General features: G+C 42.6%; 1 protein-coding gene across 2 annotated transcripts; it reads left to right on the forward strand.

Annotated features, from left to right (window-relative positions):
- The first annotated feature begins 1,296 nt into the window (after positions 1-1,296).
- RBMX2 (RNA binding motif protein X-linked 2) lies at positions 1,297-25,453 on the forward strand. Of its 2 annotated transcripts, XM_072626236.1 has the most exons (7): positions 1,309-1,408; positions 1,624-1,739; positions 6,517-6,568; positions 14,126-14,255; positions 16,984-17,112; positions 19,821-19,998; positions 23,590-25,453. In XM_072626236.1, the coding sequence occupies exons 1-7, from the start codon at positions 1,404-1,406 to the stop codon at positions 24,093-24,095; spliced, it is 1,116 nt and encodes a 371-aa protein (XP_072482337.1). In that variant the 5' UTR covers positions 1,309-1,403; the 3' UTR covers positions 24,096-25,453. The 2 variants fall into 2 exon arrangements, with proteins under 2 accessions (XP_072482338.1, XP_072482337.1); XM_072626237.1 differs by lacking the exon at positions 16,984-17,112 and having other exon boundaries at positions 1,297-1,408.
- The last annotated feature ends 950 nt before the right edge of the window (positions 25,454-26,403 follow it).

Consider the following 26,403-nt stretch of genomic DNA (forward strand, 5'->3'; position numbering starts at 1 on the left):
TCCCTTCCCACCAGATGATAGTTCTAAATTGAACACACAGCAAATAGCAAGTAAACCAATTTGTGTAAGAAGATAGCAAAACAGAAATTAGAGAAAGTATTTATAGGAAAAATATAGCCGACAATAGAGATTAAATGAGTTCTCCTTTTGGGAGTGAGATAATTCAGTTCAACCAGGAGAGGGAGTCCCAGATCTCATTCAAGGGTAAGTTCCCCAAATTCTGTAGAGTAGCAAGCCTGGATAGGAACATGACAGGGATGGCCATCTTATCTATATACCACTTCCTCCCAGTCTTCCTTTCTCTTTCCCTGAAAAAAGGTTGAAATTGTTTCTTCTCTGTCAAAGCTGGAAGCCAGAAGTCCTTTGAGCCAAGGGATTACAGGTATAAAATACTGGTCTAAGCCTAATTTCTGCCAAATGGTTTTCCAGCTGTCATAGTTCTTACCAAATAGGGAGGTTTTTTTTCCTAGAGAATTTACGTTTATAGGTTAGTTAGTAGCTTGCATTCTAACAGGGTAGACAATATGTATATTCAAGGTGACGGGAATGAGGGAGACAAGGGGGATCAGAAAAGGCTTCATGTAGAAGATGACTGAGTGGTGCTCAGGGACAGGAAGGGAGGAAAAAGGAAAGGAATTGAGGGCATGGTCACATAACAACTGCCTTGGGAAAGTACTTTGTATCCATTATCTACTTTGAGTATTTCAATAGCCTTGGGAGGCAGGTACTACTATCGCACTATTTTACTGATGGGGAAACAGGTTCAGGAAGGTTTTATCACGGACTCACACAGTGAGTGTCAACTTGAACCCATGTCTTCCATGCTCCAGGTACACGTCCAGCTCCCTAGGGCACGTTGCCTGGGAGAGGCTTGGGGCTCAGGGGATGCCAGGGCTGCAGAGCAGCCTTTGGTACCACTTCTGACTTGTGTTTTACCTTCTTAAATTTGATACCAGTCAGTTTCTCATTCATCAATAATCATCAGTTTAGGGCCATTCATATTCCAATTCTTTTATTTCACAGATGAGGAGACTGAGGTCCAAGGAAGGGAATGTATTTGCCCAAAAGTCACAAAGGTAATCAGTGGAAGAATCGGGATTGGAACCCAGGTCCTCGAACTCCAAAGCCAGAGCTTATTTCTTTCTTCTCTCCCTCCCTTCTTTCCTTTTTCTTTCCTCCCTTCTCTCTTTCCTTCCACAGCTGCACCGCAGCCCCGAGACCCTCTAGCTGCGGTCGACCGCGTTTTCAACATTCCATTAGACCTCACGCGAGAGGTGGTACAGGCCACGCCCCTCCTCATTGCTTAACCTTCCATGGCGCATGCGTAGACTTGGCTTCCTTGTTTGCGCAGGCGCCGTGCCCTAGGCAACCCGGAAAGACGACGTTTGGATAGTATCTCAAAGATGAAGTACGAAACCTATAGTTTTATGGGATTAGTGTCCCTAAGGGAGACGGAGGGGGGGAGGCGGGCGGGGTTGGGGCTGGTTAACTACCCCGTGCCGGGAGAGCGAACCAGGGCGTGTGTGGCGGGGTGGAGAAGGGCTAAGGTCTTGGTGCTGGCGTTGGGCAGCGCGCCGTTCCGGCCTTCCCCTCATCTCCGCCCTCCTCTTCTCGCCTCCGTAGTGCCCTGACGAAGGTGAAGCTAATCACTGAGCTCAACGAGCGCGAGGTGGAGCTCGGGGTGGCCGAGAAGGTATCCTGGCACGCCGAGTACAAGGACAGCGCTTGGATCTTTCTGGGTGAGGCCTCTGCGTTCCCTTCTCCTTCCCTCCTACCCAAGCTCTGAGCCTCCTCCCCCGCTTCCTCCACCCCCCCCACCCCCCATCCTCGGGTAGACGCCTATCTGTAGGGCCACCCTCCAATTTTATTAAACATTTATTGAGTTAATGTTTAAATAAATGTTTAATAAGAGCCTACTATGTGCCAGGCAATGTACTCTTCCAACCCCCTCTCAGGGCAGTAGCCTTGACTGGCCCTCGTGCCATTGGGACCTCAGTACGCCCCACTCTAGATAGATGCGTTATCTTCTACAAGTAATGTCAAGCTCAGCATTTTCTTTTACGGAAAAGGAAGGTATAGTAGGTAGGGTAAAGCGCAAGTTCTACTATGACTCCGACCACAAGCTCTATTAACCTTGGGGACTTTATCTCCACCTCCCTGCGCCTCAGGTAGCTTTCTAAGATTTATGTTTTAAGTTAAATATGGTGAAAGTCTAACCATATCACCCCCGTACCCAAGTTTCAGTGGCTCCTTTTTTTTTTTTTTCATTTTTTTTTTATTTAGCTTTTAACATTCATTTTCACAAAATTTTGGGTTACAAATTTTCTCCCCTTTTCTCCCCTCCCCCCCCAAACGTATGACCAATCTGCTCTCTCTTCTATCCTCCCTCTCTGCCCTTGTCTCTGTCTTCTCTTTTGTCCTGTAGGGCCAGATAGCTTTCTATACCCCTTTACCTGTATTTCTTATTTCCTAGTGGTAAGAACATTACAGTTGATCCTAACACTTTGAGTTCCAACTTCTTTAGCTCCCTCCCTCTCCACCCCTTCCCTTTGGAAGGCAAGCAATTCAATATAGGCTAAATCTGTGTAGTTTTGCAAATGACTTCCATAATAGTTGTGTTGTATAGGACTAACTATATTTCCCTCCATCCTATCCTGTCCCCCTTTACTTCTATTCTCTTTTGATCCTATCCCTCCCCATGAGTGTTGACCTCAAATTGCACTCTCCTCCCCATGCCCTCCCTTCTATCATCCCCCCCCACTCTGCTTATCCCCTTATCCTCCACTTTCCTGTATTGTAAGATAGGTTTTCATACCAAAATGAGTAGGCATTTTATTCTTTCCTTTAGTGGAATGTGATGAGAGTAGACTTCATGTTTTTCTCTCACCTCCCCTCTTTATCCCTCCACTAATGAGTCTTTTGCTTGCCTCTTTTATGAGAGATAATTTGCCCCATTCAATTCTCCCTTTCTCCTCCCAATATCTTTCTCTCTCACTGCTTGATTTCATTTTTTTTTAAGATATGATCCCATCCTCTTCAATTCACTCTGTGCACTCTGTCTCTATGTGTGTGTGCGTATGTGCATGTGTGTGTGTGTAATCCCACCCAGTACCCAGATATTGAAATGTTTCAAGAGTTACAAATATTGTCTTTCCATGTAGGAATGCAAACAGTTCAACTTTAGTAAGTCCCTTATGACTTCTCTTTGCTGTTCACCTTTTCATGGTTCTCTTCATTCTTGTGTTTGGAAGTCAAATTTTCTTTTCAGCTCTGGTCTTTTCATCAAGAATGCTTGAAAATCCTCTATTTCATTGAAAGACCAATTTTTCCCCTGAAGTATTATACTCAGTTTTGCTGGGTAGGTGATTCTTGGTTTTAGTCCTAGTTCCTTTGACTTCTGGAATATCCTATTCCATGCCCTTCGATCCCTTAATGTAGAAGCTGCTAGATCTTGTGTTATCCTGATTGTATTTCCACAATACTAGCTGCTTGCAATATTTTCTCTTTCACCTGGGAGTTCTGGAATTTGGCCACAATGTTCCTAGGAGTTTCTCTTTTTGGATCTCTTTCATGCGGTGTTCTGTGGATTCCTTGAATATTTATTTTGCCCTCTGGTTCTAGAATCTCAGGGCAGTTTTCATTGATAATTTCATGAAAGATGATGTCTAGGCTCTTCTTTTGATCATGGCTTTCAGGTAGTCCCATAATTTTTAAATTGTCTCTCCTGGATCTATTTTCAAGGTCAGTTGTTTTTCCAATGAGATATTTCACATTATCTTCCATTTTTCCATTCCTCTGGCTTTGTTCTGTGATTTCTTGCTTTCTCGCAAAGTCCTTAGCCTCCATCTGTGCCATTCTAATTTTGAAAGAACTATTTTCTTCAGTGAGCTTTTGAATCTCCTTTTCCATTTGGCTAATTCTGCTTTTGAAAGCATTCTTCTCCTCATTGGCTTTTTGAACCTCTTTTGCCAATTGAGTTAGGCTAGTTTTCAAAGTGTTATTTTCTTCAACATTTTTTTGGGTCTCCTTTAGCAGGGAGCTGATTTGCTGTTCATGCTTTGACTTCATGTCTCTCATTTCTCTTCCCAGCTTTTCCTCCACCTCCCTAACTTGATTTTCAAAATTCTTTTTAAGCTCTTCCATGGCCTGAGCCCATTGAGTGGGCTGGGACACAGAAGCCTTGATTTTTGTGTCTTTGCCTGATGGTAAGCATTGTTCTTCCTCATCAGAAAGGAAGGGAGGAAATGCCTGTTCACCAAGAAAGTAACCTTCTATAGTCTTATTTCTTTTCCCTTTTCTGGGCATTTTCCCAGCCAGTGACTTGACCTCTGAATATTTCCCTCACACCCACCTCACCTCCTGATCCTCCCAGCCAGTGTTTGGGGTCTGAGATTCAAAATCCAGTGGCTCCTTTTTACTTCCAGGGTCCAATATAACTTCCACTGTCTGACTTTCAAAACCTTTTCTAACTTGGCCCCCCTCTTACATTTCCAGTCTTATACTTTACTCACCCCGATATTCTGTGCAATCTAATGACTTTTCTTTCTTCCTCTCCCTCTTTTCTTCCCTTTCCTTGTGTCCACATAGGGAATCATACCCTTTACCTTTGGGTGCTCTGCCCAAAGGAATATACATTTTGATCACCAAACCTTGCAAGATATCTTAGGATTTGCAGGTTAGATTTCTTTCTTTTCTCTTTTCCACGTATCTATTCTATCATTAAAAAAAAATGGGACAATTAACTCTTTTGCCCCCATGTAGTTTCATTTACGATTTCTTGAAATACAGCGTTGGAAACCTAGGCTTTGAAAAGGCCTATTGGAATTCAAATAGAGTCACTTGACCATGCCTTAAACCCAAATCACTCTGGCTCTCACCGATTGGCCCACAGTAGGTCCCAGCCCAAGCCTCACTTGGTTATTGTTTAGTTTCTGATGGCTCCAGTGACTATAAATAGCTGTTGTTTTCTGTTTTGGCCAGAACCCTGAGGGTCTCCATCTCCCAGATGGATTTTTTTTTCACTAGGTAAAAGAGGTCATTTTGGGCCTCATTTCTTACCTAACCTTAATTACTGAATGGACATTGCCTCAGATAAGCTGAGACCTGAGAAAGACCATAGCTTAAAAAGGCCAAGGCCTCTCACCGCAGTCAGGGCCATCTCCATTCATTCTGATCTGTATCTTGCCACTGGCCCCTGATGGCTTGGGAGGAGAGAGTGAGATTTGGTGATTTTGCACAGCCTTGCCTTACTTAAATCCAATTCAGACATCATTCTCGTGGTCATACAGCAATGACAATCTAGTGACGCTGACCTTGCTTTTCTTCACACAAGACACTCCATCTCCCAACATTTCCACTGACTATCCCCTGTAGCTGGAATTCTTGCCTTCCTCATCTCCACTTCCTAGCTTCTCTGGCCTCTTTCAACTTGCAGCTAAAATTTCACCTTCTATAAGAAGTCTTTCCCAATCGCCATGAATGCTTCTGCAGTTTTACCAGTATGCCACTTGTTTGTATATGGTTATTTGCTTGTTGTCTTCCCATTAGATAGTGAACTCCTTGAGAGCAGGGACCATCTTTGGCCTTTCTTTATATGCCTCATGCTTACACATAGTAGGCATTTAATAAGTGCTTATAGACTGACTTCAGTCTTCTGACTCCAAACCTACCATACATAACTGTTCTTTTACCTTTTATACCTTCTGTCAGTTATCAGTTTAATTTGTGTATTCAGAAGCAAAAAATTCATTTTTTAAGAAGCTTTCATAATGTTGCCTAAGAGTTCCCTAAGGACTTGTCAGATGTGTGTGTGTGTGTGTGTGTGTGTGTGTGTGTGTGTGTGTGAAGTTTTTCTATAGGGGCTGGTGCCATGAACAAAAATAAAATAATTACAAATAATAGAGTAGAGAGGCAATGTGGTATAGTACATAGTGCTGGGTTTGGAGTCAAAAAGATCTAGTCCTACATTTGGTATTTAGTAGCTGTTTGATCCTGAGCAGATCACATCACTTCCATGTATCTCAGTCAACTTTCTAGGACTTAGCTACCAAGTCATTTGTTGCTATGATCTGCATTGTTGGAAGAAGCTCCTGTACTGGAAATTCCCTATGCTAACAAAATCATAGATCCTTTGGATATTTATATATAGTATAATGAAAAGAACACTGAGTTTGAAATTAGAAGACTTGAATTCAAATCCCAGATCTGTCACTTAATAACTCTGTGACACTAAGCAAGTCAGTTTTACCTTCTGTCTCTCAATTTCCTCATTCATAATATCAGCATCATAGGATTTGTTTTGCTGACTGCTGAGGGTTGTTGTGGAGAAAATACTTTGTGATCTGGAAAGTGCTATATAAATTAGAATGAACAGTTAATATACTCTAGACATGACTTAAAAATCTATAGGTATATGTACAATGAATCCAGGATAGGCATATTCATAACAGTGAATATACATTCATCTTACTGGAGTGCTGAGTGGTGACTAATGATCCCTGTTATCTTTTTTCCTAGGAGGCCTCCCATATGAATTGACTGAAGGCGATATCATCTGTGTGTTTTCTCAGTAAGTTACATTCCAATTGATTTCTGTATTTTGGATCTCCAGAGCTCTGGGAGGAATGGGTTGTGGGGGATGCCCTGGGGTTGAGCTCTATTTCAATTCCAGACACATCCTATCCTGCCACTACTTTCCTGTAGTGATCTTTTGCATTTATAGAATGCTGCCTCCTTCACATTGTCTGCTACCTGGATCCTGAATCTCCATGGCATTGGAAGAAGGGAGAGGGGACTAGGATGTGGGGTTAGGTTTTGTTGCAAGCCTGTGTGTTGGGTCCTTGGGTTGGTTAATACAGTCTTGCTGCTAGTAGTTTGTGTGTGTGTAGGCAATTTAGTCTTCAAGAGTTGCCTGGGGCACTGGGTGGCCAAATGACTTGGATATATGTGAGGTCACAGCCATATGTGTATGGTGAACTCATGGCATCCTGAGCCTCAAGTCAGCTCCATGTTCTCTCTGCCAGTCTGTTCCACAAAGACTTAGCCATACTCTGTTAGCTTGAGTTTGAATTAGAGTCCGAGCTGGAAGGGTCCTTGTCTGGTCCCTGCTTGATGAATGCATCACAGGTGCATGCAAAGTCATGACTTAGACCTTTAGGGCTTTGGAATTTTTTAGTTTGTATGTTCACTCTTCATACTTGCTACAGTTCCCCTTCTCCTTACTGATATAATTCACTAGCTCTTGGAGGTTTACAGAGTCTCAAGGGTGCTCCATGTGTCATTGTTGTCCCTGGTTTACAGTGGCCTGTCTTTGAATTACTCTCACTCAGCTCCCCTCTTCCCCCAGCAGTCAGGTTGATGAGGACTTGTATACTCAGAATGACTTCAAATAGACAGCAGATACATCATCTGCCCTTGGGCCCTTCTCAAAGTCTTTCTAGAAACTGTGTTCTGCCAGGATAGCCTTCAAGAAACCCATTTAGCACAGTGAAGTATCAGAGGGGGTCTTCCTTGGAAGTAAAGACAGCTCACTTCATAATATTCATAAATCAATAAATGTTTATTAAGTGCCTACAAGATGCCAGGCACTGTGCTAAGTGCTAGGGATGTGAAAAGAGGCAAAATACAGTTTTGACTTTTAACAGCTTACACAGTAAAGGGAGAGACAATGTACAAATATGTACAAACAGGGTAAACAGGAAATGATTAACAGAGGGAAGACACTAGAATTAAGAGGAATTGGGAAATGCTTCTTGTAAAAAATGACATTTTAGTTGGGACTTAAAGGAAGCCAGGGAAGTCACTGGGCAAGGGAGAGCATTCCAGGCCTGGGGGAGAGCCAGAAAGAATGTTTGGAGCAGAGAGATGGAGCATCTTGGACATGGAATATCCAGGAAGCTAGTGTAATGAGATCAAGGAGTACCTGGGGAGCGAGGTGTAAAGAGATTGGAAAGGTAGGAAGGGGCTAGGTTCTGAGGAGCTTTGAATGCCAAACCAAGCATTTTGTATTTGATCCTGGAGCCACTGGAATTTCTTGAGTTAGGGGAGTGATATGGTTGGATTTGTACTTTAGGAGAATCACTTTGGCAGCTGAAATATACAGAAATATACTGTGATTCAGACTGCTCCCGTTGCTTCAGGTTTTACTATATCCGTTAATTATTAGATATTTTATTGACATTCTTTTCCATTGCTGTCACTTACCCATTCACCCCTAGTATAACCCACCCTTGAAACACAGTACTGCTAAGCAAAGTAAATGAGCACATTGGCCATGTCTGCCAAAGGTTATATGCCTTATTGTATTCATCTTAGAATAGCTTACCTTCTGTCTGAGTTGGTATGAACAAGATCCATTTATTTGAATGTTGGACTATTTCCTGGGTAGGGATGAGAGCTGGAACTTGAAAGGTCCTCAGACACCATCCCTTCCAGTATCCTCATTTTGTAGTTGATGAAGCTGATGTCCAGGGCATGTAAGGGACCTCTGCAAGATCACACAGGCAGTAAGCATCAGATGTGGCATTTGAACACAGGTTTTCTGACCCTAGAGCCAGTGCTCTGGGTGTTGGCATTGCTAATGAGCAAGCCCGTTCTCTTCCTCCGTGGACCACAGGCCCTCATTGGGGAGAATGATCAAGTGAGTTAGCCAGCATCCTGGGCCAAGAGCCCTAGGTTTGAGTCTGGGCTTTTCATAGTGGTAACCTTGGGCAAGTACCTTCACTTCTCTGGCTCTTATCTGTAAAATGGGGATACTCTCAAACTGCCTCCTTCACCCTGGGACTATGAGGAAAGCACTTGGTAAACTCTCAAGAGTTAGTGAAATTCCAATCACTGCAGCAGCAGTAATTTGAGAAGCCCCATGGGCAAGTGTTTTTTTTTTTTAATTTAACTTTTAACATTTATTTTCACAACATTTTGGGTTACAAATTTTCTCCCCTTTTATCCCCTCCCCCCCCAAACCCAAGCATTCTAATTGCCCCTGTGACCAATCTGCTCTCTCTTCTATCCTCCCTCTCTGCCCTTGTCTCCGTCTTCTCTTTTGTCCTGTAGGGCCAGATAGCTTTCCTGACCCCTTAACCTGTATTTCTTATTTCCCAGTGGTAAGAACATTACATTTGATCCTAACACTTTGAGTTCCAACTTCTTTAGCTCCCTCCCTCCCCACCCCTTCCCTTTGGAAGGCAAGCAATTCAATATAGGCCAAATCTGTGTAGTTTTGCAAAAGATTTCCATACTAGTTGTGTTGTATAGGACTAATTATATTTCCCTCCATCCTATCCTGACCCCCATTACTTCTATTCTCTTATGATCCTTTCCCTCCCCATGAGTGTCGACCTCGGATTGCATTCTCCTCCCCATGCCCTCCCCTCCATCCTCCCCCCCACCCTGCTTGTGCCCCTGTCCCCAACTCTCCTGTATTATGAGATAGGTTTTCCTATCAAAATGAGTGTGCATTTTATTCTTTCCTTTAGTGGAATGTGATGAGAGTAGACCTCATGTTTTTCTCTTGCCTCCCCTCTTTATCCCTCCACTAATAAGTCTTTTGCTTGCCTCTTTTATGAGAGATAATTTGCCCCATTCAACTTCTCCCTTTCTCCTCCCAATATTTCTCTCTCACTGCTTGATTTCATTTTTTTTTTAAGATATGATCCCATCCTCTTCAATTCACTCTGTGCACTCTGTCTCTATGTGTGTGTGCGTGTGTGCATGTGTGTGTGTGTAATCCCACCCAGTACCCAGATATTGAAATGTTTCAAGAGTTACAAATATTGTCTTTCCATGTAGGAATGCAAACAGTTCAACTTTAGTAAGTCCCTTATGACTTCTCTTTGCTGTTCACCTTTTCATGGTTCTCTTCATTCCTGTGTTAGAAAGTCAAATTTTCTTTTCAGCTCTGGTCTTTTCATCAAGAAAATTTGAAAGTCTTCTATTTCATTGAAAGACCATTTTTTTCTCCTGAAGTATTATACTCAGTTTTGCTGGGTAGGTGATTCTTGGTTTTAGTCCTAGTTCCTTTGACTTCTGGAATATCCTATTCCATTCCCTTCGATCCCTTAATGTAGAGGGAGCTAGATCTTGTGTTATCCTGATTGTATTTCCACAATACTTGAATTGTTTCTTTCTAGCTGCTTGCAATATTTTCTCTTTCACCTGGGAGTTCTGGAATTTGGCCACAATGTTCCTAGGAGTTTCTCTTTTTGGATCTCTTTCATGCGGTGTTCTGTGGATTCCTTGAATATTTATTTTGCCCTCTGGTTCTAGAATCTCAGGGCAGTTTTCCTTGATAATTTCATGGAAGATGATGTCTAGGCTCTTCTCTTGATCATGGTTTTCAGGTAGTCCCAGAATTTTTACATTGTCTCTCCTGATTCTATTTTCCAGGTCAGTTGCTTTTCCAATAAGATATTTCACATTATCTTCCATTTTTCGAATCTTCACGCTATGTTCTGTGATATCTGTCTTTCTCATAAAGTCCTTAGCGTCCATCTGTACCATTCCAGTTTTGAAAGATCTATTTTCTTCAGTGAGCTTTTGAATCTCCTTTTCCATTTGGCTAATTCTGCTTTTGAAAGCATTCTTCTCCTCATTGGCCTTTTGAACCTCTTTTGCCAGTTGAGTTAGGCTAGTTTTCAAGGTGTTAATTTCTTCAACATTTTTTTGGTTCTCCTTTAGCAGGGAGCTGATCTGCTTTTTATGCTTCTCTTTCATCCCTCTCATTTCTCTTCCCAGTTTTTCCTCCACCTCTCCAACTTGACTTTCAAAATTCTTTTTGAGTTCTTCCATGGCCTGAGCCCATTGGGTGGGCTGGGACACAGAATCCTTGATTTCTGTGTCTTTGCCTGATGGTAAGCATTGTTCTTCCTCATCAGAAAGGAAGGGAGGAGGTGTCTTTTCTCCGAGAAAGTACCCTTCAATAGTTTTATTTCTTTTCCCTTTTCTGGGCATTCTCCCCAGCCAGTGGCTTGACCTCTGAATATTCTCCTCACACCCACCTCGCCTCCTGGTCTTCCCAGCCAGCGTTTGGGGACTGAGATTCAAATGCTGCTTCCTGCCTTAGGGCTTTTGGCGGGGGCAGGGCTGCTATTCAGTGTGAGAATTAAGTTCAGATGGTCAGGTCGGGGCAGGGCTGCCTCTCAGGCCCAGTTCCCTCAGGGGGTTTATGCACAGACCTTCCACAATGGATCCAGGCTCCTGCCCGCTTGGGGAGCCCCTGTCTGCAGCCGCCTCTCAGCTTCTATCTGGGGGGGGGGGGCCGAGCCATGGGGGCACCCCACTCTCCTCTCGACCCGCCAAAGAGACTCTCTCACCCACCCTTGTCACCTGTGTGGGGGGGGCCTGTGCTGCCACTGGAAATCCCGTCCCTAAAGCCTGCTTGGATCTGTACCTCTTGGAGCCGCTGCCGCCGCAGGTCCAGGCTGGGCTCCGCGTCTGCAGCGTGATGGACCTTTTGCGAGAGGTTTGCAGGTCCCTGTGTGGGTGGAGGGACCCTTGTGGCCGCAGGATATCTCGTCCCCGTAGCCCGCTCGGATCTTTTCCTCACGGTGTCGTGGCCACTGCAGGGCTGCACTCAGCTTCCAGTCCCGGCGCCCAGTCCGCAGGCGAAGGACCCCCCGCGAGAGGTTTGCAGGTCTCTCCGGAACAGAAATCTCCCTCGCTCCAATATTCCGTGGCGTCTGGGTGCAGAATTCACCGTGGGTTGGTCCCCTCTAGCCGTTCTGTGGGTTGTGGGTTCGGAGCTATGTGTATGTGCGTCTTTCTACTCCGCCATCTTGGCTCCGCCCCCAGGTGTTTTTCTTAGTCTCTGAGCTTTAGGAATTCACAGTGCAGGAAGGACTTCCCACTTCAGCCTCTTGGGAGCATCTCTCCCATCCATACTGTTGAGTGGTAATCACAAGATTGTGTATGTGGTGAAAGTTTCTGTCCAATGCACGCACAGATTGATTGCTTAAAAAGAGATAAGCTTCGGTTTTCTAGGAAATTCACTTACGTGAAGTACTTCACTTCCTTAGGATGGTGGAGAAATGAGGTATTACTCTGTGTGTATTTTTGCATCTGTCTATATGAGTTTTTACATACATGAATAAATACAATATTGACCTTTAAAGAGGGTGATATTTCTTTACTTGGGACCACCATGACAAAGGAGTTCTATAGTATTAAAGTTTTTTTTTTCCTCCAGGCCTTTCTAGTGATCCAATTCTTAAAAAGGCCCAGTTACAGAACTGTAGCTAGAGGGCTAGCCTTGTAGTCAGGAAGCTGTAGGTTCTAGTCCTGCCTCTGACACAGACCTGTGTCACATTACCCTATGTGCTTTAGGCTCAGTCTTCTGGGCATTTGCTAAATAAATTGGTAAATTACAGAGAAGGTGTGGAGAAAGTTCCCTCACTAGGAAATAGCAACATTGAGGAAATCACACATCTGCTCCCCTTCCCCCTCCCATCCTCTGCCAATAAAAGAGCCAGGGGATGGCACCAGAGGATGACTAGGGTAGCCATTCAAGGAGTGCTAGAGTGAGATGGTGGGGTCAAATCTCATCTGTTCTGCTTGCTGCCTCCATGATCTGGAGCATGTTGCTCAAAGCCTCTGGGACCTACCTGGCTTTCTTCATCTGGAAAATAAGTGAGCTGGGCTACTAGATGGCCTCGAAGAGTCCCTTCTAACTCAAGATTGGCTAGTCCGTGATTGCTTTAGTTATCATTATTGCCATGGTGATCAACATGCATTTATTTCTTCTTACTTAAATGTTTCCAGGATCCATGATTTCCTTGGTGGGTTTGGTCCCTTCACTGACATGTCCAGTAGACATCTTAAACTCATTATGTCTGAAACAGAATTTATTATCTTTCCCCCAACCCCTCCTCTCTTCCTGTTGAGAACATCGTCATTCTCCCAGCCCCCTCAGCTCACAACTTAGTAATCATTTTCAACTCCTTACTACTCTTACCCCTTCCCCCCATATTCAAGCTGTTTCCAAGGCCTGTCAACATCTCTCAGATGTGCCCCCTTCTCTCCTCTGACGCTGCCACCACTCTAGTTCAAGCTCTCATGACCTTATGCTTGGACGATTGCAATACTACTAGGGGGTTCGTCTGCCTCGAGTCTCTCTCCACTTCAATCCATCTTCCATTCGGTCACTAAAGTGATTTTCCTAAAGCACAGGTCAGATCATGTGATTACCCCCCTCTCTCCCATTCAGTAAACTCCAGTAATTCCTTGTTACCTCCAGGAACAAATAAAATGCTCGGTCTGGCATACAAAGCCCTTCATAACTTAGCCTCCTCCTACCTTTCCAGTCTTCTTCCACCTTACTCCCCAACATGCATTCTTCAGTCCAGTGACTCTAGCTTCTTAGCTGGCCAACAAACAAGACACTATTTCTTGACTCTGGGCATTTTCTCTGTCTGTCCCCCATACCTGAAATGTGCCCCTTGCCCAACTCTGCCTCCTGACTTCTCTGGCTTTGTTTAAGTCCCAACCAAAGTGCAATCATTTACAGAAGCCTTTCCGAACCTCTCTTAATTCTGGGGCCTTTCCCCTGTTAATTATTTCCCATTTATCCTGTATCGAACTTGCTTTGTACGTATTTGTTTTTGTCTGTTGTTTCCATGGTACCATCTAGCCATCTCATCCTCAGCAATTCCCTTTTCCTTTTGCCTTCAGTCTTACACACCTTACCTCACCCTAAGTGAATACCTGAATAGACCTGAGGCTAAAGAGGCCAAGGTCTCCTATTGCATCCTGGGCCATCTCCACTCATCCTGATGAATATCTGGTCACTGAATCCACATGGCTCAGGGGGAGAAAGTGAGGCTGGTGACCTTGCACAGCGCTCCCTCACACAAAACAAAGTCAAGTGCAAGTCATGTCATCATTTCTCTGATATCATGGTCTTCTTTGACAACAAAGGACAAAACACAAGGCAAGCTGTTTAAGAGCAGAGACTGTTTTTTGCCTCTTTTGGTAGCACAATGCCTGGCACCTAGTAGTTACTTAATAAATATTTATTGATTGACACAGATCTCAGAGAGACATTCATCTTGTGTTACTCTGTGTGGACAAATGCTTTTCCTAGTGGCCTAACCTCTGAAGCTAACCCATTTTTTAATCTTTTTAAAATCAATAGATATGGTGAAATTGTTAACATCAATCTCGTACGAGATAAGAAGACTGGAAAATCTAAAGGATTCTGTTTTCTTTGCTATGAGGATCAGAGAAGCACAATTTTGGCCGTTGACAATTTTAATGGGATCAAGGTGAGTGGTTTGGCTTCATTTTGCTTCTTCCCATAGGTTCTAAAGATACTTGCTTATTGAACACAGCCCTTACCAGTCAATGCCTTAACTAGAGCATGATGTTGAGGAGATGCTGTGCTGAGGGGAGTGGGAGAAGATAGGCTGAAGCCAGCCTCTGCAGGCCCTGAGTCCTGCCACCTTTCTGGCCCTTGGATGTAGAGGCATACAAATTCAGAGTGTGAGGAGACCTTAGAGCTTAGCTAATAATAATGCCACCTCCATTTTGTTAGCTCTGCAAAGTTTACAGAATGCTTTCTGCACAACAGGGTAGGTAGATGGGTATCTTCATCTCATTTATTGGTGAGGAAATAGGCCCAGAAGGTGGGAAGTAGCCTTGCCCAAGGTTACATGGCCAGTAAGTGTTAGAGCCAGAATGTGAATTTAGGTGTGTCCTGAGACCAGCTCCAGCACTCTGTGCTGCATATGTTCAACCCCCTGATTTTACAGATGAAAAAACTGAGGCTTGAGAGGGCTTGAGGGACTTATTGCTTCTTCCCTGGCTGTCTTCCACATACTTTCTCTTCTCAAGCCGTCTCCTCCCCATCATCCCCTTCCAACTCCAACTTGCTCCCTCCCTGATATGTCTGGTGTGTTGGGCAAAGAAGGGGTTGGCAAACACACAGCATGGTGAAGGAGGAGTGGCTCTGGCCTGGGAGTCAGGAGGCCCTGATTCTCATCTCCTCTTAGAAATGTACTGGCTCTGTGGCTTCAGGCAAATTACTTCCTGGAGGTGAACCCCAGTTTTTTTCCTATGGAAAATACAGGTAGCGATGGTTGCGTTCCCCGCCTTACAAGGGCATTGTGAGGAAATCATTTTATCAGTCCTCATGGTAAACATGTTTTAAACTAGGAGTTCAACAACAAAATCATTTAAATTAAGCACCCATAGTATACAAGAGGCAGCTGACAGTACAGTGTCATTAGAGCACTGCGCCTGGAGTCAGAGAATTCAGTTCAAACCCAGCCTCAGACACTTACCAGTTGTACAAACTTGGGCAAGTCACTTAACCACTGCCACAGTTTCCTTATCTGTAAAATGGGGCTCATAATAGCACCTACTTCCCAGGGTAAATGTTGTGAGGATCAAATGAGTTAAGATTTGTAAACCTTAGAGTGCTCTACAAATATCAGCTTTATTGTCATATAATATTGTTAATTATGTGTTATATACATATTATATAATATTGTTACATTATTAAACCTCAAAGTGCTGGAGACATGGGAGCTATGACTATTCTTATGAAACTTTGTCTTTGGATTTTCTCCGGGCTTCTTTGTGGTATATGCAAAATTTGCATCTGCATGCAATTTGCATATTCCTTCATAGGATTCTAGATTTAGAGCTGGAAGGGGTCTTGAAGATCATCTACTACAAACCCCTCACTTTTCAGATGAGGAAACTGAGGCCCAGAGAGGTGAAGTGACTCAAGCCCAAGCCTGTACAGGAAGTAAGTGGTGTAGCTGGGATTTGAACCCAAGTATTCTTGACTTTAAATTGAGCCAAACCACCCGTTCTGAACTTCCTTTTGTTGAGGGCACATCATGTTTCCCTTCATCCGAGTTTTGCAACCTGGGAGTCATTCTCGACTCCTCACTCTTCTTCACCCCATATATCCAACTTATGGCTCAGTGTTTTCTGATCTATGTCAGCAGCACCCCTGGCATTTGTTTCCTCTCTGTTCTCATGGTCCCCACCTGAGTTTGGGCTCTTGTCACCTTTTGCTTGGATTACTATTACCTTGGATTCCTAATTGGTGTCTCTTTCTTGTTTTATCTGTCCTCTCCTTGGCTGTCACAGCTATAGGTGTGACTATGTCACTCCCTACCTCAGTAAACCTCAGTGGCTGTCTCCTACCTCTAGGGTCAAATATATGCTCTCTTTGACATTTAAAGCCCTTCCTCGTATGGCTCCCTAACCCTACCTTTTCAGTCATATTAGATGTTACTTCTCTTCATTTACCCTTGAGTCTTCTTGCCATTCCTCACCCATGGCATTCTCTTGCCTTCTTCCTCATCTTTGTTTCTTAAAATCCCTGGTTTCCTATAAAACTCAACTCAAACACCTACTTTGAAACACCCTCCCACCCGTTTGGGTGCTTGTGTCCTTCCTGCCTAAATAACTTCGTATTTATTGCGTATCTACTTATGTGTATTCATGTTGTCTCCACCTATAGAATGGCAGCTCTTTGTGTGCAGGGCCTGGTTCATTTTTGAAAGTCTTCAAAGTAAAAATTTTTTAAATGACCAGTTCAACAATAAATTTAATTAAGCACCTGTAATGCACAAGTATCTGTGCCAAGGTGTGGGGGCACAAAGATGAGAAGCAATGTAGTTATTGTTCTCAGACAGCTTGTTCTATGGTGGTATGGTGGGTTTACAAAACATTCAAAGCCCAGTTTGCTGGAGGTGCGGAGGCTGTGAACTGGGGAGAATGAAAGAAGCTGGGAATGTGGGTTTGAGCCACATCAATAACAGAAACCCTTAACTGCTGGCTCATCATAATGGCCGACATTTATATAAGGTTTTAAAGTTTGCAGAACACTTTATAGACTTGAACTCATTAGAGCCTTGTAAGAAGACCCTGGCAGATATTCTTATACCAGTTTTACCAATGACTTGACCTCACTTGCACAGCTGGAAACTGTTAGAGGTAATATTTAAACCCATGTCTTTTCTTTTTGAATCCTAGTCCCATACTCTATCCACTTCTAGAAGATACTGCAATTTCTCTGAGCCAGTGGGACAACATAGACCTGTTTGTGCCTTGGCTTACTTTGACAGCTATGAGAATGATGGATTGAAGAAGGAGAGGCTGGAGGTCAGGCACCCAGTTAGGAGGCTGTTATAGTACTTGAGACAAGAGGTGAGGGGGGTTGTATAATAGGGTGGTGAAAGTGAGTGTGAGCAATAAAGAAGATTGGATTGATTCATTTCAATAAGCCTACTATGTGCAAGGCTAGGTGTTGGATGCTGGGAATTTTGGAGTTTGAATGGCAGCTTGGTGGTTGGGGTTGAGGGAGAAGGGCAAGTCAAAGGTGATTCTGAGGGTTAAGCCTGGGTGACTAAGAGGATAATACTGTTAATGAACAGAGGGCAGTTGAAGCCAAGAAGTAGGTTTAGTGGTGGGCTTGGCATTGAATTTCATTTTGGATATGGTAAGCTTGAGATTCTGGTAGAAATCTCAGTGGAGCCGTTTGCTTAGCACTGTGAGTGGGCATGGAGCTTAGTGAAGAGATGGGGGCTGCTTATATAGACTTGGAAGTCATGGAGACAGGGGCAGTAATAGGACTCTTCAGAGAGGAAGAGATCACTGAGAGACAGAGAGTCAGAGCCAGAGAGGCCTTACTTAGGACAGAGCTTTGGGGGACACCCACACCAGGAGGGAGACAGAGTGCTGAACCAGTGGAGACAGGAGAAGAACGAGTGTCATGAAAGCCAAAGGGAGTAGAGTGCCCAAGAGGAGGGCTTGGGCAAGAGTGCAGAATGCTACAGAAAAGTCACAAATGGTGACAGCAACCACATTTAGAATTAAGAGGTCATTAGTGACCCATGAGTCCTATCTCCCTGGGAGCAACTGAGATAATGTATGGAAAACATGTTGTAAACCTTTAAGTGCTATAGAAATGAATTATTAATATGGTGAGCTCAGAAGCCAGATGACAAGCAGTTAAGTTGGGAATGGATGGTAAGAAAGTAGAAGCAGTAAGTTTAGTTTTTTTTTTTTTGGTAGGAATATAGTAGTAAAAAGGATGGTATTTTGAGGAGGAGGAAGGGATAAGGAAAATAGTTTTTTTGGGATTTTTTTGAGGATATTGGAGACCTGAGCATGTTTGTAGGAAATGAGCCAGTAGAATACTCTTGAAGTTATCAGTTCTTGATTTTTCTCTGCTCTATTGCTGCTCATCCACTCATTCTGGGCCTCACTTTCCTCTACAGAATGGGGGGTGGTAGGAGTGGATTAAATGAACTTTTTCCAAAGTTTCTTGCAGCTCTAGGTCATTCTAGATTCCTAGTCTTTTCTACTAGAAGGGCACAGAGCACATCAGAGAAAAACCCAGCCAGCAGGAAGACAAGAGTGTTTATGAGTGGCCTCTGGGCCCTCCTTATGCATAGTTATCCTCTAGCAGGAGTTCTTAACCTCTTTTGTGTACTGGACCCCTCTGGCACTCCAGTGAAGCCCATGGATCCCTTCTCAGAACATAAATGCATAAAAGAAAATATGTAGAATTACAAGGGAATCCAGTTACACTGAAATAAAAATGTGATATTTTCCCCCTTATTCAAGTTCATAGACCTCTTGAAATCTCTCTAGCCTCCTTGGGGATCCTTGGGGATCCTTGGAGCCAGGTTAAGGACCCCTGGCTTGTAATAAGGCTTGCCTTGTTATCATGATGGGCATGGTTCTTGCTGTAACAAGATCTTTGAATACAGGAAAGTCGTGACATTGGCAGAAACTGTAGGGGACAAGTGTGTGTGGGGGAGCATTGTGATAGGAGAGGTTTTAAAAACTTGGAAATTAAGCCAGGAGCCTCAAAGATCAGGCCAAACTCTGGGGGTGCTAGTGACCACAGGGATACAGGCAGATGTGCAAGGGACCTGTTGTCTGTGTTAGGGCTGGAGCCTCTTTTCCTTTTGTTGTCCATTAAAGCAGTAGGTTAATTGAGCATTTGGAAGACTGGCCCAAGAGTCAGAGCAGGATGGTAGTATAGGAAAAGGGAGGGTCAGGTTTTCCTCTGGTTTTCATTCTAACATTCTAACATTTCTTATCTCACATCTGTCTCCTTTGAAGACCACACTTGAGCCAGATTGGGCTACTTGGTCTCTTGTACCTCCTCTCCATGCTTTCCCACTTCTGGGCTTTTGAACTGTTTGCTGTGTTTGGAATGCCTGCTGAATCTTGGATTGCCAGCACCAAGTAGAGCATTCTGCATGTAGTAGGTGCTCATGGGATTGGATTGGGTTAGATTAAATTCCTACCCATCCTTTAGAGCCTAGATCAGGCGATGCCTCTGCTTTCTGACTGGCAGCTGATTTCCCCAAGACCTCACTCAGCACTTAGTTTGTACCTCCCTAATGTACTTACTACGTAATGTTCTATTTTAGAGGTATTAGTGTTTGTGTGTGATCTCTCTACTAGACTGTAATCTGCATGGCAATGATGTCTGTTTTATCTAAGCATAACTCTTCAGAGCAGTTCCTGTATTTCATCAGTGTTTACTAAATGTTTGGTCTGTGTTTACAAAATGTTTGGTCAGTGTTTACTAAATGTTTGAATCCTAAAAGCCAGCTGTCACCTGGCCTGGTCTCTGCACTTAGTTTTAGTGGAAGATCTCTTCCTTGCTGGTTGAGGTTAAAGGCTGAAGTATAGTTCATTACTTGTGTGTCTAAATCCTTGTTATTTTCCCTGGTACCATTTATTGCCTTATCAGTTGACCCCAACAGTGGATGTGGTCAGAGGGCTTTTTGGTAGTTGTTTGAGTATCATGCGTTAACTGATAATTGATAATACCAATACTCTTGCTCTAGATAAGAGGAAGAACTATCCGAGTGGATCATGTGGCTAATTATAGGCCCCCCAAGGATTCCAGGAATCTGGATGATGTGACCAGAACACTCCGGGAGAAGGGCTGTGGGGTTAAAACCCCACCTTGTGGTTCATCTGAATCCTGTGAAGATGAGATACCTTTGAAAAAGCACAAAAAAGGTGAAGTTTGTGATGTGAAAACATATCCCTTTGATTGTTGGTTGCTTTGCTAGTTAATTTTGATCACATATGCTGCCCTGATGACTTCAGGGTTACCAAATGTTTTCAGGGGGAAGGAGTCACTGAGTCTTTGGTATTTTCTGCAGTACCTGGCATTACCTGGTCTGTGGGAACTCTCCATTTGGAGGTGGTAGAGACTCCATGGGCAGAAAATAGCAGAGTTGGTATTCAAACTCAGCTCCTCTGACTCCAAATCCAGTGCTTTTGGACCTCAGATCACTTCACTTGCCTTAGTCTCAGTTTCCTTATTTGTGTAAAATGGGCATAATAACAGCTTCTACTTCACAGGATTGTTTGTGAGGATTTAAAGACATTTAAAGCACTATCTAAATGCACTATCTAACTACGTTGTTGTTATCTTTGTACGGAGATAAAGAGTCTGGTCCCTGGGGAATTCCTCAATGAGGAAACTCCCTCTGCTAATGCCAGTTTGCAACTTCTAACCTTAGAGAGTTGCCTGAGGCACTGAGGAGTGAAGTAACTTGTCCAGGGCCACACAACCATTCCTTTCTATCCTACACATGGCTGCCAAAGGAATTTTCCTTAAGTGCAGATCTGGCCGTGGTCCTACTCAGTCAACTTCAGTGGATTCTTGCCTTTAGAATCAAATAGAAACTGCTCTGTTTGACTTTGAAAGTTGGGCTTTTCAGCTTCAGTGGCCGTTACTGTCCCTCCTGCGTTCTCTGAGCCAGGCCTGCCAGCCTTCTTTCTAGTCCTCATGCCTTCCAGTCTGTCTTTGCCTATTCTGGGAATGCATTCTGTCTTCACTTTTACTTTAAGATGCAGCTTTAGACACCATCTCCTGCACAAGCCTTTGCTGATTTCCCCAGATGCTAGGACCCTCCCTCTCAAGCTGCCTTGTGCTCTGTTACTTTGGATTCATTTGTAATTATTGACTGTATTTATACTGTATGTATTCCACATGTTCCTTTTGTTTTCCCCATTAAAATGTCACCCTTTTGTGAGTTCTGTTTAATTCTTTGTACTTTTGTCTCTAGGACCTCACTTGGTGCCTGGCACATAGTATATACTTGCTGATTGTATTATCAACTTAATATTCGATGTCAGTATAACTCCACTTAATAATTCCATTTCAGTTTTAATGCATTAAATGTTATGACTTCTCAGTCATTCTCTCAGAATTCTTGTCCATTTATCCTCATCCACTTTTCCTTATGTAAAATTAGAGTTATCGTTTACTCTGCACTTCTGCCTCATCATTTTTCACTTTGTATTTTTTCATAAAGATCTTTCTAGATTTTGCATCCTCATTTATTAGTCTTCGTTGTATTGGTGCATTCTATTGCAATGATAATGTCTTGTGGTTTATTTAATTCATCTCCTATTGTGGGACACTTAGTTTGCTTCTAGTTTTTTGTAATTACATATGTTGCTGTGAAAATCTTGGAACACATAGCTCCTTTTTTTTTTGTCTTTAATTGTACTTTCAGAGTATCTTTGCAACAATGGAATTGTTGTGACAAAGGATATGGTTGTTTTTCTAGTTTTCACGGTGTACTTCTAGGAGTTCTCCAAAATGTTTTTGATTCTACTACATCAGCAAAATAGTGTACAGACAGTTCTTGTTTTATGTGAATTTGCCTGCTGTGGGGACCACATGAGGGAGGGGACTGGCACATGGCTCAAGGACACATGAAGGCTGGGGACAGAGAAGCAAGAGCAGGAGGATGAATACTTGGGAATCAGGACCAGTCATGTGGGAGCCTGACACAGACAGAAGATAGGTGACATGTGAGGGTAATGGGACAGGTACCTGAGGGACAGGGACATGGTATCTGAGTGTGGGGCAGAGAGAAGACAGACACACTGAGGTAGAACACACAGGTGGATTGGAGTGGGGCAAAGGTCTGATGGCATGGGGTGCTGAGCAGAGAGAGGGAAAGAGAGAACACTGCACAGTACTGGAAAGTTATGCAAATTTCTTTCAAAAATCTTAATGTAAAGTTGTATTTGCATAATGTGAATTTACAAAAAGCAACAGCTGTTTGTATGTTTCTCTCCATAATCTCTTCAGCATTGTGTTTCGTTGCTTTTATTTTTCCAAATTGGAATTTGAATATTTGGAATTTTAAGTATTTTGAATATTCTTGATTATTTGTAAGGTGGGACTTTTTTTCATGTAAGTTTTTACTGATGTCTTATGTTTCTTACATCATCATAGTTATTCTCAATATTTCTCCCTCCCCCTCCCAGAGAGCCATCCCATATAACAAATAGTAATTTTTTGAAGAAAAAAAATCAGAACTGATCAGTACATTGAAAAAGCATGTAGATGCTTCCACCTTGATGAAGGAATGGATTGAAGCTGTCTCCTCACACCTCTTTGATACTTGCTTGATCTTTATAATTTTGTTGTATTAACTTTTGATTTTCTGATGTGATTCTTTCCATTCACATTGTTGTAGGTACTGTATGTGTTGTTTTCTTGCATCTGTTTACTTCAGTCTGCATCATTTCATGTAAATCTTTCCATGCTTCTCTGTGTTCATCACATGCATAATTTCTTATAGCATGGTACTATTCCATTGCATTCACGTGTCACGGTTTCCTTAACCATTCCCCAATCAATGGGCATCTATTTTGTTTCCAGTTCTTAACTATCGCAAAGAGTACCACTATAAATATTTTGTAGTATATGAGTATTTTCTTCTCATATCAGTAGCTCCCTTGTAGCATAAACTCCAGTAATGGAGTCTGGTTCAAAGGGTGGGGACATCTTAGCCATTTTATTTGCATAATTCTAAATTGCTTTCCAAAGTAGTTGTGCCATTTCATAGCTTAGATGTGTAACACTTTTTTCAAGTGACTATTAACTTCCCTATTTTAACCATTGTGGACCAAGTATAGATACTACTGTGATTTTTTCAAAAGACATGCACATGTATATTTGTACATATGTATGTGTGTATGTGTGTATATGTATATATTTTTTGATATCAAGATTTATATGTTGTATTTACCATAGTTTCCCAATCTTTTTTTATCCAATTTTTTTGTTGTTGTTGTAAGAATTTTTATTTTAACGTGATTAAACATCCATCTTGTCTCTAATGATTCTTTCTATTTGTCAAATAGGAGAAAATTCATCTCATTGCATTTTCTTTTGTAGTTTAAAAAATAGTTCATTATTGTCAATTCTTCATCATTCACTGAGGTGTGTGATGTGAGATTTTGGTCTGAATTCATTTCTCATCAGTGTTCCCAAGTAAGTTTGTTAAGTAATTCATCCTTTCCCTGAGTTTTATTTTCTAGAGGTTTATCAGACTAATGTTTTGTATATATTTAGTTTGTCTATCATTTTAACATAAATAAGATTAGAAATATTAATTTTCCTACCCCTGGAGCTCCTTGAAGATATTTAGTTTAATGAGGCTATTTATTTGCTACTTGGTGTTGGTGCCAGGACACTTCAGAATATTCTTGTTCATGAGCTGTGATATCTGTGTTTGCTATGTATGGAGAGAAGATAGAACAACTGCCTCTTCATCATTGATATAATTATTCTTTCAGACAAAAAAGAGAAAAAAAGGAAGAAAAAAGACAAAGATGTTAGAATGAGTATGGAAAAGCAGGAAATGGCTGCATCATCCTCCATAGCATCCCGACCCAAGACCAGAAAGGAAGAGGAAAGTGTTGGGTTTGAGAAGTCTGCCACTGTAAGTCTTGAGAAGGGTTCCTGTCCAGAGCGGCGAGAAGGCCACAAGTACTTAAGTGGCTCACCTGTGCTCCCACGAGGTCAGCATGGGAAAGCAGAGACCTCAAGGAAGGATTCAAAGAAGGATAAGCTGTGGCATAAGAAATCCTCAAGCAGCTCCAGCAGGAAGGATAGAAGAAGGAAGGAAAAGAGCAAGCATCGGGACAGAAGCCGAAGCTCTGAAAAGCGCTCTCACCACCGTGATGAGTATTCTGAAAGCAGGTCTAGGAAGAGGCACAAACACAAGGCCCGAAGCTTCGAGAAAGACTGCCATTCCAGGGATCAGAAAGCGTCTTACTCAAGTCGACACAGGTCCAGTTGAATGTGTGGCTTGTTACGATTTTGCTCAACCTAGAAATGAAGATTCATTAAAAAAAAAAAATCTCACCTTAGCTAAGCTGTTATTGTTTCTGTAAATAAAATCTCTGCTCCTAAAGTCCCTTTCTTTCTTGAGTATTGTAATCAGAAGACTATAGATCTTCCAAATCTAAGTCAACTATAGGAGTTCTTAACCCAGGGATCATGAACTTAAAAACAAATACTTTAATAGCTGTAGTTCAATATAATTGTTTCCCTTAGCAGTCCTATGTATTTTATGCATTTCAAAATATTATTCTGAGAAGGGGGTCATCTGTAGCCTTTTTTTTTACACTGCCAAAAGAGTGCAGGACACACAAAAAAGGTTTAGAACATGGTGGTGATGTGGAAAGAGCCAGGCAGCCCAAATTTAAGTTTTAGTTCTTTTACTTACTAGCTGCATGACACTGATCAGTCATTACCCTTCTCAGATCTTTGGTTTCCTCCTTCAAGTAAGAGAATTGGACTATCTAAGCTCCATTTTCACTTGGACTTTCTGTTTCTCTCCTGTTTGGCAAGGTTCGGGAATTCTATAAAAGCTAAAACTTTGCGGATAGGAGTGACTGGCCATAGACCTCTCCTGACCTAATCTGTCCTACATGGGGATCTGGATGTGACCCATAACAATATGTCATGAAAGTCCAGATAGAACCTTAACCTCTGGAAGATAGGGACAGGAAGAAGGACTGGACCTGGGATTCTGTTCCTAAAGGGAACTCCTGACCTGGGAAACTTACTTTACGCATGCAGGTCAGCATCTTCTCTTCAGTTTAATCTTCAGAAGCTGCCTGGGATGAAGTGACTTGTCTAGATTCACAGGGCCAGAATGGCTCAGAGGCTGGACTTGAACTCAGGGCCTGCCCCTTTTGAGGCCTACTTTCTTACCTACTATTACATGCTGCCTCTACTCTGTAATTCATTTGAAATGGTTAAATATTATGTATATTATTATAACAATTGTTCTCTTCAGATCTGGCTTGTATCAAAATAGAATGTGGCCTATAATCGTTACTTTTCAATGTCTACCTATATAATTTGTTTCTTTCAATATTTTCTCATTTTAGGGTTGCAGCCTCTATTCCAGCGTTATGGTAGTAAAGGTGTCCTGAGTTGTAGGATCGTAGGCTCTGGAACTGGAAGGAACATCAGAAACCATCAAGTTGAACCCCCCTTGCTGTGTCCCGCACAGCAGAGTTTGAACAGGGGTCACCTGTAAGGGGGCAAGAGCGCGTGCTCGGATCTGGGGCCAAGTATATAGGCTTGAATTATATTTTAGAGGAGTTGTACAATATTGTGATACATTAAAATTACAAGGTAAGGACAGCTGTTCTTGTATAGTTTCTACCTCTTTTCCAAGCCAGAATATAGCCTCTTTTAGACTTACCTTATTCGTCATGATAGGTGGCATCCAGGCTGTCTTGGGTCAAGTGAAATCGTGACCCAGGAGATCTGTGTTTTCTTTACCATTAACATGCCATAACATAGTACATATCCACAAAATATTAAGATATGGAAAAAGCCACATTATTCAAGATAGTGTTTCGGGTTAAGGGTCTCATAAAGTATGCTAAGTCAGCCCCATCTGGCCTTGTTGACATAAGAATAGGTATTCTCTAAGTTTATTTCAGAGAACAAAGAAACTGTTAGGTCCAAGCTCTTCTGATTAATTCAAGTTCTGGCCCTTATTAACGTTCAGAAATGATATTAAATATCATCATTTCCTCATTTTGGTCAAAGCTAAGCCTAAGGCTTCACTGTAGACCAAGAAAGGTATGGAAAAACCTCTAATTAACCAGTTCTGGGTATGCAAGAGGCTCAGGTAGGTAGGGAGGGAGCTGTTCTTCATGTGGGCCTGGTCCAGACTCTTGGGAAAGCTGTCCACATCTGATGTCTTTTTCAGGCCCTTTGGAAATTGGAGGGTAAGGTCTCTTATGGGCTCAGATGTCCACTCAGGAGCAAGGGCAATGGATGTGACATATGGATCCCAGAGTCTATACAGAAAGACCTGGCAGGGGCTCCCAGAAGACGTGATTTGATAATTGAGAGGAAACAGTACAACATAGCTAAAGGTACATAGAAACAGTTCAGTTTCCCAGCCACGCAGGGCTAGGTTCAAACAACACAATAAGGTTTTTCTCAAAATTCACAAAATTGCATAATTACATTAAATCAGGTACAGATTAAACTTAGATGGGTCACAATAGACTAGTTTTGAGAAGGGAGATTTACACGTCACCAAGATGAACAAGAAAACTTAAACATGAACCATACAG

Source organism: Notamacropus eugenii, chromosome X, assembly GCF_028372415.1.
Source record: "Notamacropus eugenii isolate mMacEug1 chromosome X, mMacEug1.pri_v2, whole genome shotgun sequence".
NCBI classification, from domain to species: Eukaryota; Metazoa; Chordata; class Mammalia; order Diprotodontia; family Macropodidae; genus Notamacropus; species Notamacropus eugenii.

Excerpts from the sequence above, each read along its gene's own strand:
- RBMX2 (XM_072626236.1), top strand. Across the intron at positions 6,569-14,125 it reads ATCATCTGTGTGTTTTCTCA|ATATGGTGAAATTGTTAACA; the intron begins GTAAGTTACATT and ends TAAAATCAATAG. Across the intron at positions 14,256-16,983 it reads ACAATTTTAATGGGATCAAG|TCCCATACTCTATCCACTTC; the intron begins GTGAGTGGTTTG and ends TTTGAATCCTAG.